Source organism: Dipodomys ordii, unplaced genomic scaffold, assembly GCF_000151885.1.
Source record: "Dipodomys ordii isolate 6190 unplaced genomic scaffold, Dord_2.0 Scaffold6, whole genome shotgun sequence".
Taxonomy (NCBI): domain Eukaryota; kingdom Metazoa; phylum Chordata; class Mammalia; order Rodentia; family Heteromyidae; genus Dipodomys; species Dipodomys ordii.
The window spans coordinates 11,920,927-11,937,466 of NW_012267222.1; the positions used below are offsets into that span (position 1 = coordinate 11,920,927).

Here is a 16,540-nt window from a genome sequence, read left to right on the forward strand (position 1 = left end):
GTGGTGCTGTGGCTCAAGTGGTAGAGGGCTAGCCTTGAGCTGAAGAGCTGAGGGACAGTGCCCAGGCCCAGAGTTCAGGACCACAACTGGACCCCACCCCTCAAAAAAAACCCACAAAAACAAACAAAAAATATTTAAGGGGGCTGGGAAGGTGGCTCAGTGGTAGAGCGTTTGCCTTGCATGCATGAGGCCCTGGGTTAGATTCCTCAGCACCACATAAGCAAAAAGAAAAAAAAAGGCTGGAAGTGGCGCTGTGGCTCAAATGGTAGAGCGCTAGCCTTGAGCTGAAGAGCTGAGGGACAGCACCCAGGCCCAGAGTTCGGGCCCCCAAAAAATAAAAAATAAAAATATTTAAGGGCAGCTAGATGCTGGTGGCTCATGTCTATAATCCTAGCTATTAAGGAGGCTGAGATCTGAGGATCACAGGAATGGGCAGGAATGTCCCTGAGACTTATTTCCAATAAACCACCAGAAAACCGGAAGTGGCACTGTGGCTCAAGTGGTAGAACAATAGCCTTGAGCTGAAGAGCTAAGGAAAAGTGCCCAGGCCCAGAGTTCAAGCCCCACGATTATAATAATAATAATAATAAATAATAATAATTTAAGGGCCTGTTGGCTTACTTATACTGTCTATACGACTATACTATCTCAGGCAATGAGGATTTATCTGGTAAGTAGTACCCCTTTGGGCTCCCCTATATAAAAGTTTTACCCCCATCTCTTCCTAACTTTCTTCTTGAAGAAGGGAGTTAAGAGAAGAAAAGAGAAAGGGAGAATGGATAAAGAGAAGAAAGGAGGTGAAAAAAAATCCACCAGATATCATTCTCTATATTTTGGGGCATCTTTGCTTTAAAGTTTTAAAGATATTTTTTTATGCCCTCACCATTTTCAATTAACATAAAAATGACAGTTGAAAGACAGTGGTGCTAGTTGGAAATGGGTATGGCTCAAATGGCAGAGTTCTAGTCCTGTGTAAAAAAAAGCCAGGCACTAGTGTCTCACACATAATCCTAGTTACTCAGGGGGCTGAAAGCCAGCCTAGGGCAGGAAAGTGAGACTTCATTTCCACTAAACTACCAAAAAAAGCCAGAAGTGGAGCTGTGGCTCAAGTGGTAGAGCACTAACCTTGAACAAAAGAAGCTCAGAGACAGAATAAGTTCAAACCCAGGACTGGGGCGCACGCACATGCGCGCGCGCACACGCGCACAAACACACACACACACTCAGGAAAGAGCACAACATCCTGAGTTCAAGGCCCAATACTGACAGGCATACATATATACACATAACACATTTAAATCAGTATGGTTATGCATGCCTATAATCCTAGCACTTGGGAAGTTGAGGAAGGAGGACTAAAGAATTTGAGACTACTCAACTTTTGGGAGGGAGGGAGGGAGAGAAGGGGAGGTAATAGGGCAGACTGCCAAACAGAGATGAGAAGATACCTGAACATTTATAAAAGATTATTAGCATCTTTATTGTTGAATATTGCACTTTCTGTTCTAAGTCCCTCTTAAACAGTTTTTGACCCTGACAGTAAAACACAAAGGACCGCTTCCATCCCCAAGGCAGATGGCATGGTTTTCACTATAGCAGCAGTGATAGGTGCTCAGCCAATGCCCTATTTGTCTCACTTCCTTCAGAGATCAGCTCTTAGGTGGGTACTGGCAAGCAGCCAGGTCAAAAGACAGGCTAGGGTATATAGCTCAGTAGTAAATTGAATTCAATCCCAAGGGTAAGTAGCATAAAGACACATACAAGACATACAGAACACATATGGGATGGTGCTCATAATCTTGGCCAGTACTACGTTCTAACTAGCTGAACCACCTAGCATGTGCTCCTATCACTTTGTTTGGAAGATAAGGAAACATTCTGATTCTATACCTGAGACCAGACCCTGGATACCAACAAGGGTCAGAGTAATCAGTAACCATCTACCTGCTGTGCATAAGAGAGGCCTCCCATGGCACTCTGCGTCCGACCTTGCATGGTCATTGGGTACCGCTGTGGTGTTTGGGACCCATATGGCTGCCCTGGGTACCCATGTCCTTGCTGTGGTCCTGACAGAGGTCCCTGTTGTTGTGAGTATGGGTTAGTCCCGCCATATGGCTGAGGTCTCATCTTGCCCATCTGATCCATTGGACTGGATGGCTACAAAATAAAGAGCATTTCATTAACCTTAAGCTTTGATGGCCTCTGGCCAACGTGAACATACAACCCAAGCACATATCTTTTGAAGTCTCTATGCAACATAGGAAACAGTTTCTATGAAAAAGCAACAGACCCAATAACCCTTAAGTAAATTATTTAACTCTCCTAAGGATTTTGATTTTGTCATGTATAAAAGGAAAATACCATCTGAAAGATCTAAAAAGTTACTTTGTAAGTATGGTACTACTAAAGATTCAATGGAAAAGTCAGGAGTAGAGCAATTAGTATATGCACTCTTTAGTACAGAACAGAACAAAGGCTTTTCACTTGGAGAGGACAGTGCTGGTATGCATTAAAAATAACCTTGTTAGCCACGCGCCAGTGGCTCATGCCTATAATCCTAGCTACTCAGGAGGCTGAGATATGAGGATCAAGGTTCAAAGCCAGCCAGGCAGAAAAGTCCATGAAACTCTTATCTCCAATAAACCACTCAGAAAACTGGAAGTGGGGCTGTGGCTCAAGTGGTAGAATGCTCACCTTGAGCTGAAGAGCTGAGGACAGCACCCAGACCCAGATTTCAAGCCCCACGACCAACAAAAACTAAATAACCTTGTTCAACAACATTAAACTGATGCTTCAATACTATGATTGAGAGTAGGACATATAAGCATCCAGGTATTTCTATTCTTCTATTAGTGGACACATTTCCTTTGCACATTTGTAGCCTGTTTGCACTATGGCACAAAATGTTATTAAATTTATGCTTTCTCCAAGGAACAACATGGCCAAGTAATAGTGATTGAAAGAAAAGTAAATTAAAGCCGGGCGCCGGTGGTTCACGCCTGTAATCCTAGCTACTCAGGAGGCTGAGATCTGAGAATCGCGGTTCAAAGCCAGCCCGGGCAGGAAAGACCATGAGACTCCTATCTCCAATAAACCACTAGAAAACCGGAAGTGCGCTGTAGCTCAAGTGGTAGAGCACTCGCCTTGAGCTGAAGAGCTGAGGGACAGCGTCCAGGCCCAGAGTTCAAGCCCCATGACCGACAAAAAAAAAAAAAAAAAAGTAAATTAATTTAGATTTTTGTAAAGCTTAAGTGAAAAGGTGGTTTCTTTTAGTATTTAAGAATCTGAGCTGGGCACAAGTGGCTCATGCCTATAATCCTAATTACTCAGGAGGCTGAGATCTGTGCATCATGGTTCAAAGCTAGCCTGAGCAAAAAAGTCCCCATGAGACTCTTACCTCCTATTAACCATTCAAAAATCAGAAGTGCTGTGGCTCTAAGTGGTAGAATACTAGCCTTGAGCACAAAGAGATTCAAGGACAGAGCCCAGGCCCTTAGTTCAAGCCTCACAACTGACAAAAAAAAGTCGGGCGACGATGGCTCACACCTGTAATCCTAGCTACTCACGAGGCTGAGATCTGAGGATCGAAGTTCAAAGCCACTCCTGGCAGGAAAGTCTGTGAGACTCTTCTCTCCAATAAACCAACCAGAAAACCATTAGTGGGGCTGTAGCTCAAGTGGTAGAGCCCTAACCTTGAGCTGAAGAGCAGCATTCAGGCCCAGAGTTCAAGCCCCATGACTTAGGGGGGAGGGGGGAGATAAAAGGATAGAACTTGTGGCTGGGAAGGTGGCTCAGTGGTAGAGCACTTGCCTTACATGCATGAGGCCCTGGGTTCAATTCCTCAGCACCACATAAGCAAAAAGAAAAAAGCCAGAAGTGGCGCAGTGGCTCAAGTGGTAGAGGGCTAGCCTTGAGCTGAAGAGCTGAGGGACAGTGCCCAGGCCCCACGACCAGACCCCCCCCCAAAAAAAAAGGATAGAACTTGCCAGGCACCGATGGCTCATGCCTGTAATCCTAGCTACTCAAGAGGCTGAGATCTGAGGATCATGGTTCAAAGCCAGCCCAGGTAGGAATGTCTGTGAGACTCTTATCTCTAATAACCCACTAGAAAACCAGAAGTGGTGCTGTGGCTCAGGCAATAGAGCGTTCACCATGAGCTGAAGAGCGTAGGGACAGCGCCCAAGCCCAGAGTTCAAGCCCCACAACCAACCAAAAAAAAAAAGATAGAACTTTTGTTTCTTTAAAGAGTAAGTTACAGGAGAGCAATCAAGAAGAGGATTAGTCTGATGAAATATAGAATATACACAGGTCTGAAATATGTTGAAACTCCTTGGTGCAGTAAATACGTATTTTTAAAAAAATGAATGACAGGAAAGCAAAAGAGGCTCTCCTGGGAAGAGAAACTGTAGGAGGGTTAAAGAAGAGGGTGAATGAAGATGAGTGTGTTCAAAGCAGTCTGCTGCATACATGTGAATATAGAACAAGGAAATCTTTCAAAATTATTTTAGGGAGACAAGGGATAAAGGACAGTGATAGCAATGAAGTTGGTCAGGATATATTGTATACATGTGTGAAATGTTACAATGACACACTCCTTCTAGAAACTAATGTTGAAAAGCTAGCACCAACACTAAACTCAAAAGTTCCAATCATGGGTACTTATCTTCAACTATGACTTCCAGCCTTTTTTCTTTCAAACTGTAAATGTGGTGACAGCACTGGGGCTTGAACTCAGTGCCTGAGTACTGTCCCTGAGCTGTCTTGCTCAAGACTGGTGCTCTATCACTTGAGTCACAGCCCCACTTCTGACCTTCTACTGGTTAATTGGAGATAGGAGTCTCTTATACTTCTAGGCCAGCTTTGCACTGTGACCCTTACATATCAGCCTCCTGAGTAACTAGGAATATAGGTATGAGCCACCTACAGCTGGCATATCTGTCTTAAAGCTGGGCACCAGTGGCTCATGCCTAGCTACTCAGGAGGCTGAGATCTGAGGATCATGGTTCAAAGCCAGCCCAGGCAGCAGCAAAGTCTGTGAGACTCATATCACCACTAAACTAACAAAAAGGAGAGAACAGGAAATGAAAAGGGAAAGGAGGGGAAAGAAGGGGAAAGGAGAGGAAAGGAGCAAGCTGTGGCTCAAGTGGTAGAGCACTAGGCTTGAGCAGCACACAAGCCCTGAGGTCAAGCCCTAGCATCAGCACACAAGCACACAAAAGAACACTGTTTGATAATAGAGGAAATGAAGTAGAGTGTTTACAAAGGGAAAATGAACAAGATGATCATTTATAAAGGCTGTTCTAAATATCGAGAACAAAAAGGTAGAAGCAGAGTTCTCTCAAGCTAATTTGAAATTTCAGCTAAAAAGTGTTGATGGGAGTACTACCCTCCCAGACTAGAAAATCTCAATAAAGCCATGTCCCAAATCACTACTAAATGTTAAGTGTTATTAAAGGGCTGTTCTCAACAATCCTAACAATATCCATCCAAGTCCTGCATCTATGTTAGGTGATCCAATAACATTCCCAATCATAATTTGAGCTTACTTGGATTCTTTTGGGACTATTTAGGAACTTCAAATTTAACAACAACAGACTAGTGAGTAATAAATATCATGTGCTCTTCTCCAATACAGCTGGCAACAGAACTAAAATACCCCCATTCTCTCCTGTAAAGAGCCATACCATGCCACATATCACACTGAGGACCTCATCTCAGCCCAGATTGCAGCTGTCATCTCTGCTGTCCCCAAGTGAAGGGACAACATTTGCTGGACAGATATCAACCTGCTTTGGGTATTTGTCAATCTAGGTCTCTCCACAACATGAATGACAGTCATTACTATAGTTACCTTTGAGCTTCTAGAGAAGTAGCTATTTAACCAATGAAGCAGATTGGAATTTTTTGTGAAGCTTAACAAATGCCTAAGTTTCTCAATACAGATTCCAATTTAATGTGTCTGGAAAAATTCAGACTTCTCCCTGGATCATCTTTTAAGGTCCTTGAAGTGCTTTTAAGCTAGGAATCATTGATACAGCAACTTTATTGAGGCAAATTCAATAAAATTTTCTGCAGTGTGTGATTATTAAGTATTTACAGTACGAAGTATAACTAAGGAACTGAATTGTTTTTTCAATTTACTCTGTGTGTATGCACACACACATGCTGGTCCTGAGGCTTGAACTCCAGGTTTGGGCACTATCTCTGAGCTTTATCACTCATAGTTGGTGCTACAGCCCCACTTCCAGCTTTTTGCTAGTTAAGTGGAGATAAGAATCTCATATAGACTTTCCTGCCCAGGCTGGCTTTGAACCTTAACCCTCAGATCTCAGCCTCCCAAGTAGCTAGGATTACAGGTGTCAGCCACCGGTGATAGGCTGTCTGTTTTTTGTTTTTGTTTTTTTTTGGGGGGGGTCCAGTTGTGGGGCCTGAACTCTGGGCCTGGGCACTGTCCCTCAGCTCTTCAGCTCAAGGCGAGCACTCTATCACTTGAGCCACAGCGCCACTTCCGGCTTTTTTCTTTTTGCTTATGTGGTGCTAAGGAATCGAACCCAGGGCCTCAGGCATGCAAGGCAAGCGCTCTACCACTGAGCCACCTTCCCAGCCCCTGTCTGTTTTTTTTTAAAGCACGGTTTTACTACATAGCCCAAGCTGCTTATCCTTTAACTCCCAACCCTCCGGCTTTAGCCTCCCTAGTACTGACCTTATGGGTATGTATCTCACCTGCTATTTTACATAGATAGATAGATAGATAGATAGATAGATAGATAGATAGATAGATAGATAGATAGATAGATAGATAGATAGATAGATAGATAGATAGATAATAGACAGACAGATAGATAATAGATAGACAGACAGATAAATAGACAGACAGTCTGTACTGGGACTTAAGCTCAGAACCTTATGCTCTTGCTAGGCTTTTTCATTCAAAGCTGGTGCTCTACCACTTGAAACAACCCTAAATCTGCCATTCTACTGATTATTTGGAGAAAATAGGTGTGACCCACCTGCCAAGTTTGCTTTTGTAATTAAAATTTACAAAATAAACTAAGGCTCTTTAACTTGTAGCTAGTCATTATCATACTGATAGTACAGTGCTAGAGCAATATACAAATGTTTTCTCTCACTCTCAGCTCAATAACAGTTCCAAACTTTCTATCTATTAAATCTTGAAGCCAAGTGCTGGTGGATCACGCCTGTAATCCTAGCTACTCAGGAAGCTGAGGACTGCAGTTCAAACACACACACACACACACACACACACCACCACCACCACCACCACCAACAACAACAACAATAGTGCTTCTATATTAGCTCAATGGTATGGTACAGTTCTACACATTTTTCATTCTCATCCCGTAGTTGCCCAATATTGTATATTCCCAGCTATATGTAATTAACGGCATATTCCTCTGCCCTCCTGTCCACAAGGCTTGCTCAAGTAGCTTGCCTACCTCCAACCCTCATGCTGGTGATCAAACCCAGGGGTTTTGCACACACAACAGGCAAGTATATCTATCAAACAGGCACGTATGTACCAGAAAGTTATAGACCTATTCCCGCCGGGGGGGGGGGGTAACAACAACCAAAACCCTCAATCTTTCTGCATGAAGCCTCTTCCCACACTTTATGCATACCTTGATTTCACACATTTCCAATGTCCCTCTTATAGTGAGTAGGCTATGAGATCTGATATTTACTTATACCTAAGTATTCCAATTGATCACATTTTTTTTTATTTTGCTGGTATGAGTTTGAAATCAGTCCTCAAATTTGTTCAGCTTGCTTGCTCAACTGGTACTCTACCATTTGAGTCATGCCTCCAACCCAGCTTTCTGAGGGCAATTTTTTTTGTTGGGGGGGGGGAGGATTGGTCATGGGGCTTGAACTCAGAGTCTAGACGCCATCCCTGAGTTCTTCAGCTCAAGGCAAGTGCTCTACCACTTGCACCACAGCACCACTTCCGGATTTCTGGAAAGTCTCACAGACTTTCCTGCCAGGGCTGGCTTTGAACTGTGATCCTTAGATCTCAGCCTCCTAAGTAGCTAGGATTACAGGCATGAGCCACTGGCATCTGGCCTTTCTGAGGGCAATTTTTGGAGATGGACATTCACAAACTTCTGCTTGGGCTGGCTTCAAAACACAATCCTCCAGATCTCTGCCTTGCTACAACTAATTACATTTCTCAAGACTAAGTTCTTTTTCTTTGTCTATCTTTCTTTTCTTTTCTTTTTATTGAGGGCAGGTAGAGGTCTACTATGTCACCCAGGTTACCGATAAACTTATAGGTTCAAGGCTAAGTTCTAAGAAGCCAGAGTTCAGGTAGTTTATCTTGAGAGGTTCCTCAAATACCCATATGCAGAGCTAGGACTCAATAACTGTTAAGTTGTAATGCTGCCGACTGCAAGAATACTGTTGGGAGAAAGCCCAGATCAAACTAGCCATAAGCCCAAGAGACACACCCTAAATTCAACCCTAAGATAGGTTATGACTTTGAGGGGGGGAAAAAAAAAAAAGAATTGCAGGGCTGGGAAGATGGCTCAGTGGTAGAATGCTTGCCTTGCATGCATGAGGCCCTGGGATTGATTCCTTAGCACACTACATAAGCAGAAAAACCCAGACATGGCACTGTGGCTCAAGTGGTAGAGCACTAACCTTGAGCTGAAGAGTTGAGGGACAGTGCCAGGCCCAGAGTTCAGGCCCCATGACTGACCCAAAAAAAAAAAAAAAAAAGAAAGTGCTAATATGCTAATATATTAAAAAGACTAGAACAATAAAGGAAGAACACATATTTTGAGAATAACTATACTATACCAGACAGGACTTCAAAACTGCAGACATCCCCCCAAAACACACTGTTTAAAAACAAAGGTCAACAAGCTGGCACATGCCCTCTCAATACCTAGGTAGCAAAGGCAGGAGGATGGCAACAGCCTGGGCTACAGAGTGAAAAGATTTTTTTGGGGGGGTCCGGTCATGGGGCCTGAACTCTGGGCCTGGGCGCTGTCCCTCAGCTCTTCAGTTCAAGGCTAGTGCTCTACCACTTGAGCCTCAGCGCCACTTCCGGCTTTTTTTCTTTTTGCTTATGTGGTGCTGAGGAATCTAACGCAGGGCCGCAGGCATGCAAGGCAAGCGCTCTACCACTGAGCCATCTTCCCAGCCCCAGTGAAAAGATTTTTTAAAGAAAGACTAAAGAAAAATCACCTTCGCCAGGTGCAGGTGACTCAAGCCTGTAATCCTAGCTACTCAGGAGGCTGAGATCTGAGGATGAGGTTCAAAGCCAGCCTGGGCAGGAAAGACTGTGAGACTCCTATCTCCAATCAACCACTAGAAAACCGGAAGTGGCACTGTACCTCAAGTGATAAAGCGCTCGCCTTGAGCTGAAGAGCTGAGGGACAGCGCCCAGGCCCAGAGTTCAAGCCCCACGACCAACCAAAAAATAAAAAAGTAAAAGTAGAGAGGGATGGGCCAAGGAACGCCAAAAAAAAAGTCCCTCAGAAAAGAAATCTTGACCATCACTTACTTGTTCTGTTTCCCTAACTAAATGCCAACTAGTTAGGGCCAGTATAAACTTAAGAGCCAAAACCTAAGATTTGGGATATTTAAATATTATTTCTTACTCATGCCTTCAATTTATTCCTGGCTAGATTTATTGTATGACTTTTAATAATAACAATAAAAAATGCATCCCTGGCTCTTTAACCGAAAGAACCCCCTAATTGATTCCCACAGTAATTAACCTGCATTTTACCTCAGAGAGCGGTAGTTAAGGAAGTCGGCACTGCTATTTATAACTCATCTCAAATTGAGGGCAGACTGCCTAAAATCTAACACATCCCAGCTGTACTCCTGTTTGAACTGGGGCCAAGGGAATTTTTTAAAGCAATCTTGGCACCGAATGAATGACACCAACAGTATGAGAGCGCTAGTGGTTGTGTTGTGGTGACGTAGCACTGGAGGTGGAATGGGAGAGGGGGGCCAGTGTACTGTGATCCCTCTCATGCATGCCTGCAGCTTGCTGAGTCCCAGTACAGTAAGCTGGGAACCGCCCACTGAGAGCCAAACACAGGAAAAGGCTTTTCCTGTGGAACGCCTTAAAGTGAGAAACACATGGCTAATCTGCATAAACTCGAAGCCACACCGCCCCTGCCAGGAAGGTTAGTGCTCGTAATCTCTGGCCATGAAGCTGGCTGCCTGGGAGGACTTGGACTGGCGCCTGATAACCCAGAAAGAGCCGAGAGAACAGATGGGTAAGGACCCCAGCAGAAAACAGCCCTGGGTCACATGACTTGCCACATGGCCCCGCCAGCACAAAAGTATTGTCTGGCTGCACAGCTCCTATACAAAGGCACCAGGCCTTGGCTTCCTGTGATTCCAGAGACTGGCAGCAGCTGTTGATCTAGTTCTTCCCCTATTAAGAGGCATTTCAGGCAGAGATAAGTATAAAGTTAAAGATGAACCAACAAGCTTTTACATTCCAACTACATGGGCTCATTTAGATCCCAGGACTTGGGATCTAAGATCCTGGGATACACACCATTTGAAGCGCATAAGTCATTCCCATTGTTTCTTCTCTTACATAGGCATTGGTGGTATCTAACACCCTCTAATCCTACTTATTTACTTGCTTCCTTTCTTTGCTCCTTTCTTCTTTCAGCACTTTATGGCTTTGAAGACTGATCAAAGACCTCTATCCCCTAACTAAAACGAAACTGTCTAGAAACTTACTTATTTCAGTTTTTCACCCAGACCCTGCTTCCTAAAAATGCCCAAGCTAGTTTCTTACAACATGGTTCAAGTGGTCCTCCTATCTCAGACTCAAGTGCTGGGAACACAGACATGAGCTAGTTACCATGCCCAGCTATTTGCTTTTGGCAGTACAGAATTTGAACTCAGGGCCTGTGCTTGCCAGGAAGATTCTCTACCATATGAAAGTCTTTTGAAGTTATTTTTCATATAGGGTCTTTTGCTTTTGCCTGGCAGTCTTGGACTATGATCATCCTATTTATGCCTTCTAAATAGTTGAAGCCAGCATGTCCTGCTTGCACAATAGGGAAACAGGACATTGTAACCCTAAGATACTGAGACCCATAACTTTCTATTTGATCCCCCCAATTAGCCCATTTCCAAGATAACAGCCAATGCAGCAGTGTGAGGAAATACCCAGAAAGGGCTGCAACCAGACCTGACTCAGAACCTTCCAAACTCATACTATTTCTAAATGGTAAGAATAAATCTACATGGCAAAACACACCTGTAATCCCAAAACAGTAAGAGAGAGGTAAAAGGATCTCCTCCTCCTCCTCATCCTTACTCATAGTTGCTAAGATGTGACTCAGCAATCACATATGGTCCTAATTCCAAAGAGACAAGCGTCTCACATCAATAATCCTCACTCAGGAGGCTGAGATCTGAGGATCAAGGTTCAAAGCCAGCCTGGGCAGAAAAGTCTTTGAGATTCTATCTCCAAAATAACCAGCAAATGGCTGAACTGTAGGCATTGCTCAAATGGTAGAATACCAGCCATGAACAAATAAACCACAAGAGCACAAGGACCTGAGTACATACCCTAGAACTGTCCAAATAAAGAGTTGAGCATCATGGCACAACTATCAGGAGGATTTCCCTTATAGGCCAGCTTGGACCAAAACAACAACAACAAAAAAGCTGGCCACCATGGAAACATGCCTGTAATCCCATCTACAGAAGTGGAGGCAGGACTGACGTCTCAGTCCCACCCAGGCAAAACAAAGGATGCTACCCAAAAGAAATAAAACAAAAAGGGCTGGGAAAGTTGCTCAAGTGGTAAATGGCCTGCCTAATAAGCACAAGGACCTGAATTCAAACCCACATACCAAAATAAATAATAATAAACAAGTAAGATATAGAACCACAGCAAAAAGATATAGAACAATTATTCTATATTTCCAAACCAAAAGATCAGCGAAAACTCACTAAAGTTAGTAGACCAAAGGGGAACAGTAATTAACTCATACAGCAAAACTCTTAACAGATTAAGAGAGCCAACTGTAATAACCACTTCACAGCTGTCTACCTAAAGGAAGCATGCCAGAAAAACCACAACCAAATGGTACCAGAAAGAGGTCTTCAAATAAAGCAGCTAACACACCAAAACAATCAATCTCCTGACAAATTTTAAGTCCTTTTCTTGGTAAAGTGATAAAGATCACTTTTTTGTAGGATCATGCATTGCCAATTTCTTCCTGTTTCCAACTAAGTATCATAGCCTCTAAGAAAACCAAGCAAACGTCTTTGTGACTGGACAGGGTGGGAAGGGTGCTCTTCAGGTTTTGCTTCAAACCCAGGGTCAGGGCTGGGGGATGAATATCTGTCCTAAAGCCATAGTATTCATCAAGTCCCTGAGTTCAATCCCAACACTAAGAAGAAGAAGAAGAAGAAGAAGAAGAAAGAAACAATAAAAACAGGGCTACTAGGAACAATTATTAAGGCTCCCAAGAAGATTAAACAAGATTAAAATGCCTAGTATCAAAATTTGAACATCCCACCCAGTACCAGTGGTTTATACCTACTACTCAGGAGGCTGAGATCTGAGAATCACAGTTCAAATCAAGCCCAGGAAGGAAAGTCTTAAGAGACTCTTATCTCGAATTAACCACAAAAAGCCAGAAGTGAAGCTGTGGCTCAATTGGTAGAGGGCTAGCCTTGAGCACAAAATCTCAGAGACAGTTCTAGGACCCTGAATTTACATCCCAGGACCAGCTCTCTCATCCCTCATAAAAAGAGTGAGAGGTCAGTGTGATGATATGCACCTATATTCTCAAGAGGCTGAAGCAAAAACATCTAGAGTTTAAAGATAGCCTGAACTATACGAGAGATCCTGTCTAAAAAATTGCAATAAAGTAGGGCTGGAGAAATAGCTCAAGTGGTAAGAATGTCTGCCTTGAAAGCATGAAGCTCTGAGTATATCTAACCCCAGTACAGCCAAGTAGAGTTGGAGGCATAGCTCAGGTGGTAGAGTGCCAGACAATGAGCAAAAACACCAGATACCAAATTCAACTCCCAGTCTCAAGACACTAAAAAGAAAAGCAAATAAACAAAATAAAACAGGTAACAACAGTGGGAGTGGTAGGAAGAGTACTAAGCTGAGATGCAGAACACTAAAGTTCCCATCCCAGTTCACAGACCCAATTTACTGAGAGAGCAGGCAAGGCATTGAAATCAGGTTGTAACTCAACCTCCTCAGCTACACAATCCAATCCTACTCTACAGATTCTGAATGAGCACCTCTAAAATGGGGCCACAAATCTTTGTTTTTCATCTCAGGAGATTCTTTGGCTAAATGTTCTCCTTCCAAAGCTCCTCCCATCTCCAGCACAGAGTGACTCTGGAATTCAGATACACATTCAATTTCCTTGGTCAGACAATAGTCTGAAGAGGGCAGTGGCTGGCCAACGAAGAAAAATAAGGACACTAACTCAGATTCCCAGATTTTTAATTAGCATCATCCTCAAAGCCAAGCTATCTCTGATTTTTACAGTTTTAGATATGTTCATCTGAACATGTATCACTAACATGGTTATCATATTTGGGGGTGGGAGGGGGAGGTCATGGAGCCTGAACTCTGGACCTGGGTGCTGTCCCTCAGCTCTTCAGCTCAAGGCTAGCACTCTACCACTTGAGCCACAGCGCCACTTCCGGCTTTTTTCTTTTTGCTTATGTGGTGCTGAGGAATCGAACCTAGGGCCTCATGCATGCAAGGCAAGCGCTTTACCACTGAGCCACTTCAAAGTAGGAAAGGAAAGACAACCTCAGAAGAGACAATGAAACTTTGCAGGCCTTACCTTACCATTCTTATCCTTATTCGTGCTAAGAGGAAATTCTTTGGGGTGCTACATGGCCATTCCAGCACAGTGAGTAGTTAAGAGCTCTGTCCTTCAGTGCCTTCAACTTCTCGGACTCTGCTTCTTCCCCAAGAGAATAGACCTAATAGTATTATAAGTCTCTCCTCATCTGAAACTACAGATAGTACTAAGCTCTCTCTATATAATTTATATATGTATGTATAAACAAGCCACTTTTTCCTATACATACATATATAGTAGCTATACTATATATTAGGTACATATTAAGCACAGCAAGAAGTTAAAAACAACTAATATAAACAGATAACAGCCGACTTCAGGTACATGAAACTAGGATGGCCAGGCATATTTATTGTATGAAGTTAAATGAAGTAAAAAAAAAAAAAATCCTCAATCCAGATGGACATATTCTAGATTTAGACTTTGAATTCACTGGTCCCACCACTGAGAATACCCTTTCTTCTCCCACATTAGAACAGTTCAATATTTTATGTCAGATACATCATCAACATACTTTTTTTTTCCTTTTTGCCAATTCTGGACTCCTTTTGCTCAAGGCTAGTGCTCTACCACTTGAGTCACAGAACCACTTCTGACTTTTTCTGTGCAATTGGAAATAAGAATCTCATGGGGCTGGAAATACGGCTTAGTGATAGAGTGCTTACCTAGCATGCATGAAGCCCTGGGTTTGATTCCTCAGTACCACATAAACAGAAAAAGCCAGAAATGGCACTGTGGCTCAAGTGGTACAGTGCTAGCCTTGAGCAAAAGCTCAACAGCAGTGCCCAGGCCCTGAGTTCAAGCCCCAAGATTGGCAAAAAAAGAAAAAAGAAAACAAGAAAAAAAATTCATGGACTTTCCTGCCCAGGCTGGCTTCAAACCTTGATCCTCAGATCTCAGCCTCCTCTGAGTAGCTAGGATTACAGGCAAAAGCTACCAGCTTCTGGCTTCAATATAGCCTTTTCTAGTGAACTCAATTTAAATTTTTATTTAATTTTTTTTGGGGGGATCCGGTCGTGGGGCCTGAACTCTGGGCCTGGGCGCTGTCCCTCAGCTCTTCAGCTCAAGGCTAGCGCTCTACCACTTGAGCCACAGCGCCACTTCCGGCTTTTTTCTTTTTGCTTATGTGGTGCTGAGGAATCAAACCCAGGGCCTCATGCATGCAAGGCACGCGCTCTACCACTGAGCCACCTTCCCAGCCCCTTAACCTAGTATGTTAATATAACAATATTACTATTGTATGTTAATAACAATAACTCCAAGCCAGGTGCCAGTAGTTTATACCTGTAACTGTAGTTACTCAGGAGGCTTTATCTGAAGATCGCAGTTAAAAGCCAGCCTGGGACATGGAGCTCTGGCTCAGTGGTAGAACACTAGCCTCAAGCAAAACAATCAGAGCCCTGATTTCAAGCCCTGAGTTCAAGCCCAACCAGGCGCTGAGTTCAAACCCAAACTTGCACAAAAATAAATAATTCCAGAAGGTGGAATATATCCGGGTATATTTATTCACTGCTATGTACTCTAGCACCCTCAGCTGTCACAGTTTTGCACAAGTCCCAAATTTCTGGTATACCACACTCAAAAGACTAAAAGTTCAAACTGGTGAACTAGAAGGTACCTAGCAATTAAATAAATTAAGGGCATACTTAAAAAACAAACAAACCATGTAGAGAGTTTGACACCTTTTTATCAAGTCATTTCATTCCTTGGCATTAAATTATCCATAAAAACAGGCATTAAAAACATTTTTAGGGACTAGGAATGTGGCTTAGTGGTAGAGTACTTGCCTAGCATGCATGAAGCCCTGGGTTTGATTCCTCAGTACCACAAAAACAGAAAAAGCCAGAAGTGGTCCTGTGGCTCAAGTGGTAAAGTGCTAGCCTTGAGCACAGAGAGGCTCAGGGACAGTACCCAGGCCCTGAGTTCAAGCCCCAGGACAGGCAAAAACAAAAAACAAAACCCTATTTAACCAGATATGGTAATACCTGCCAGTAACTAGTTGCTCACCAGGCTGAGGCAGGTGAGTTCAAGACCAGCCAGGACAATATAACAAGACTTCCTTTCAAAACAAAAACAAAAACATTAAAATAGATATGAGAGTTTAACTGATAAGTACAACACATGAAATGACTGTTATACACAGTATCAGTCTGTAAAGAATTCACAATAGACTTTCTTCTCTGTTTTTCATAATATAGTGTTTTGTTTTGCTTTGTCGGTCTTGGGGCCTGAACTCTGGGACTGGGTGCTGTCCCTCAGCTCTTCAGCTCAAGGCTCTACCACTTGAGCCACAGTGCCACTTCTGGCTTTTTCTGCTTATGTGGTGCTGAGGAATCGAACCCAGGGCCTCATGCATGCAAAGCAAGCACTTTACCACTGAGCCACCTTCCCAGCCCCAAAATATAGGGGGTTTTTTGTGTGTGTTTTTTGTTTGTTTTTTTGTTGGTGGTGGGGCTTGAACTCTGGGCTTGGGCGCTGTCCCTGTGCTCTTCAGCTCAGGGCAAGCGCTCTTAAGCCAACACGCCACTTTCAGTTTACTAGTGGTGTATTGGAGATGAGAGTCTCAGGGACTTTCCTGCCTGGGCTGGCTTTGAACCGCGATACTAAGATCTCAGCCTCCTGTGTAGCTAGGATTGTGAGCCACCAGCGCCTGGCTAAAATATAGTTTTTGTTTTGTTTTGGGGTTTTTTTTT

The 16,540-nt window shown here is 43.4% G+C and overlaps 1 protein-coding gene across 1 annotated transcript in view; it reads right to left on the reverse strand.

Moving 5' to 3' along the window:
* The window catches only part of LOC105997765 (AT-rich interactive domain-containing protein 1A-like), a 58,648-nt gene that overhangs the window by 18,781 nt on the left and 23,327 nt on the right, over positions 1–16,540 (reverse strand). The window contains exon 2 of the mRNA XM_013032291.1: positions 1,945–2,157. Within this exon, the coding sequence (XP_012887745.1) occupies positions 1,945–2,157 (213 nt within the window). The remainder of the gene's footprint in view (positions 1–1,944; positions 2,158–16,540) is intronic.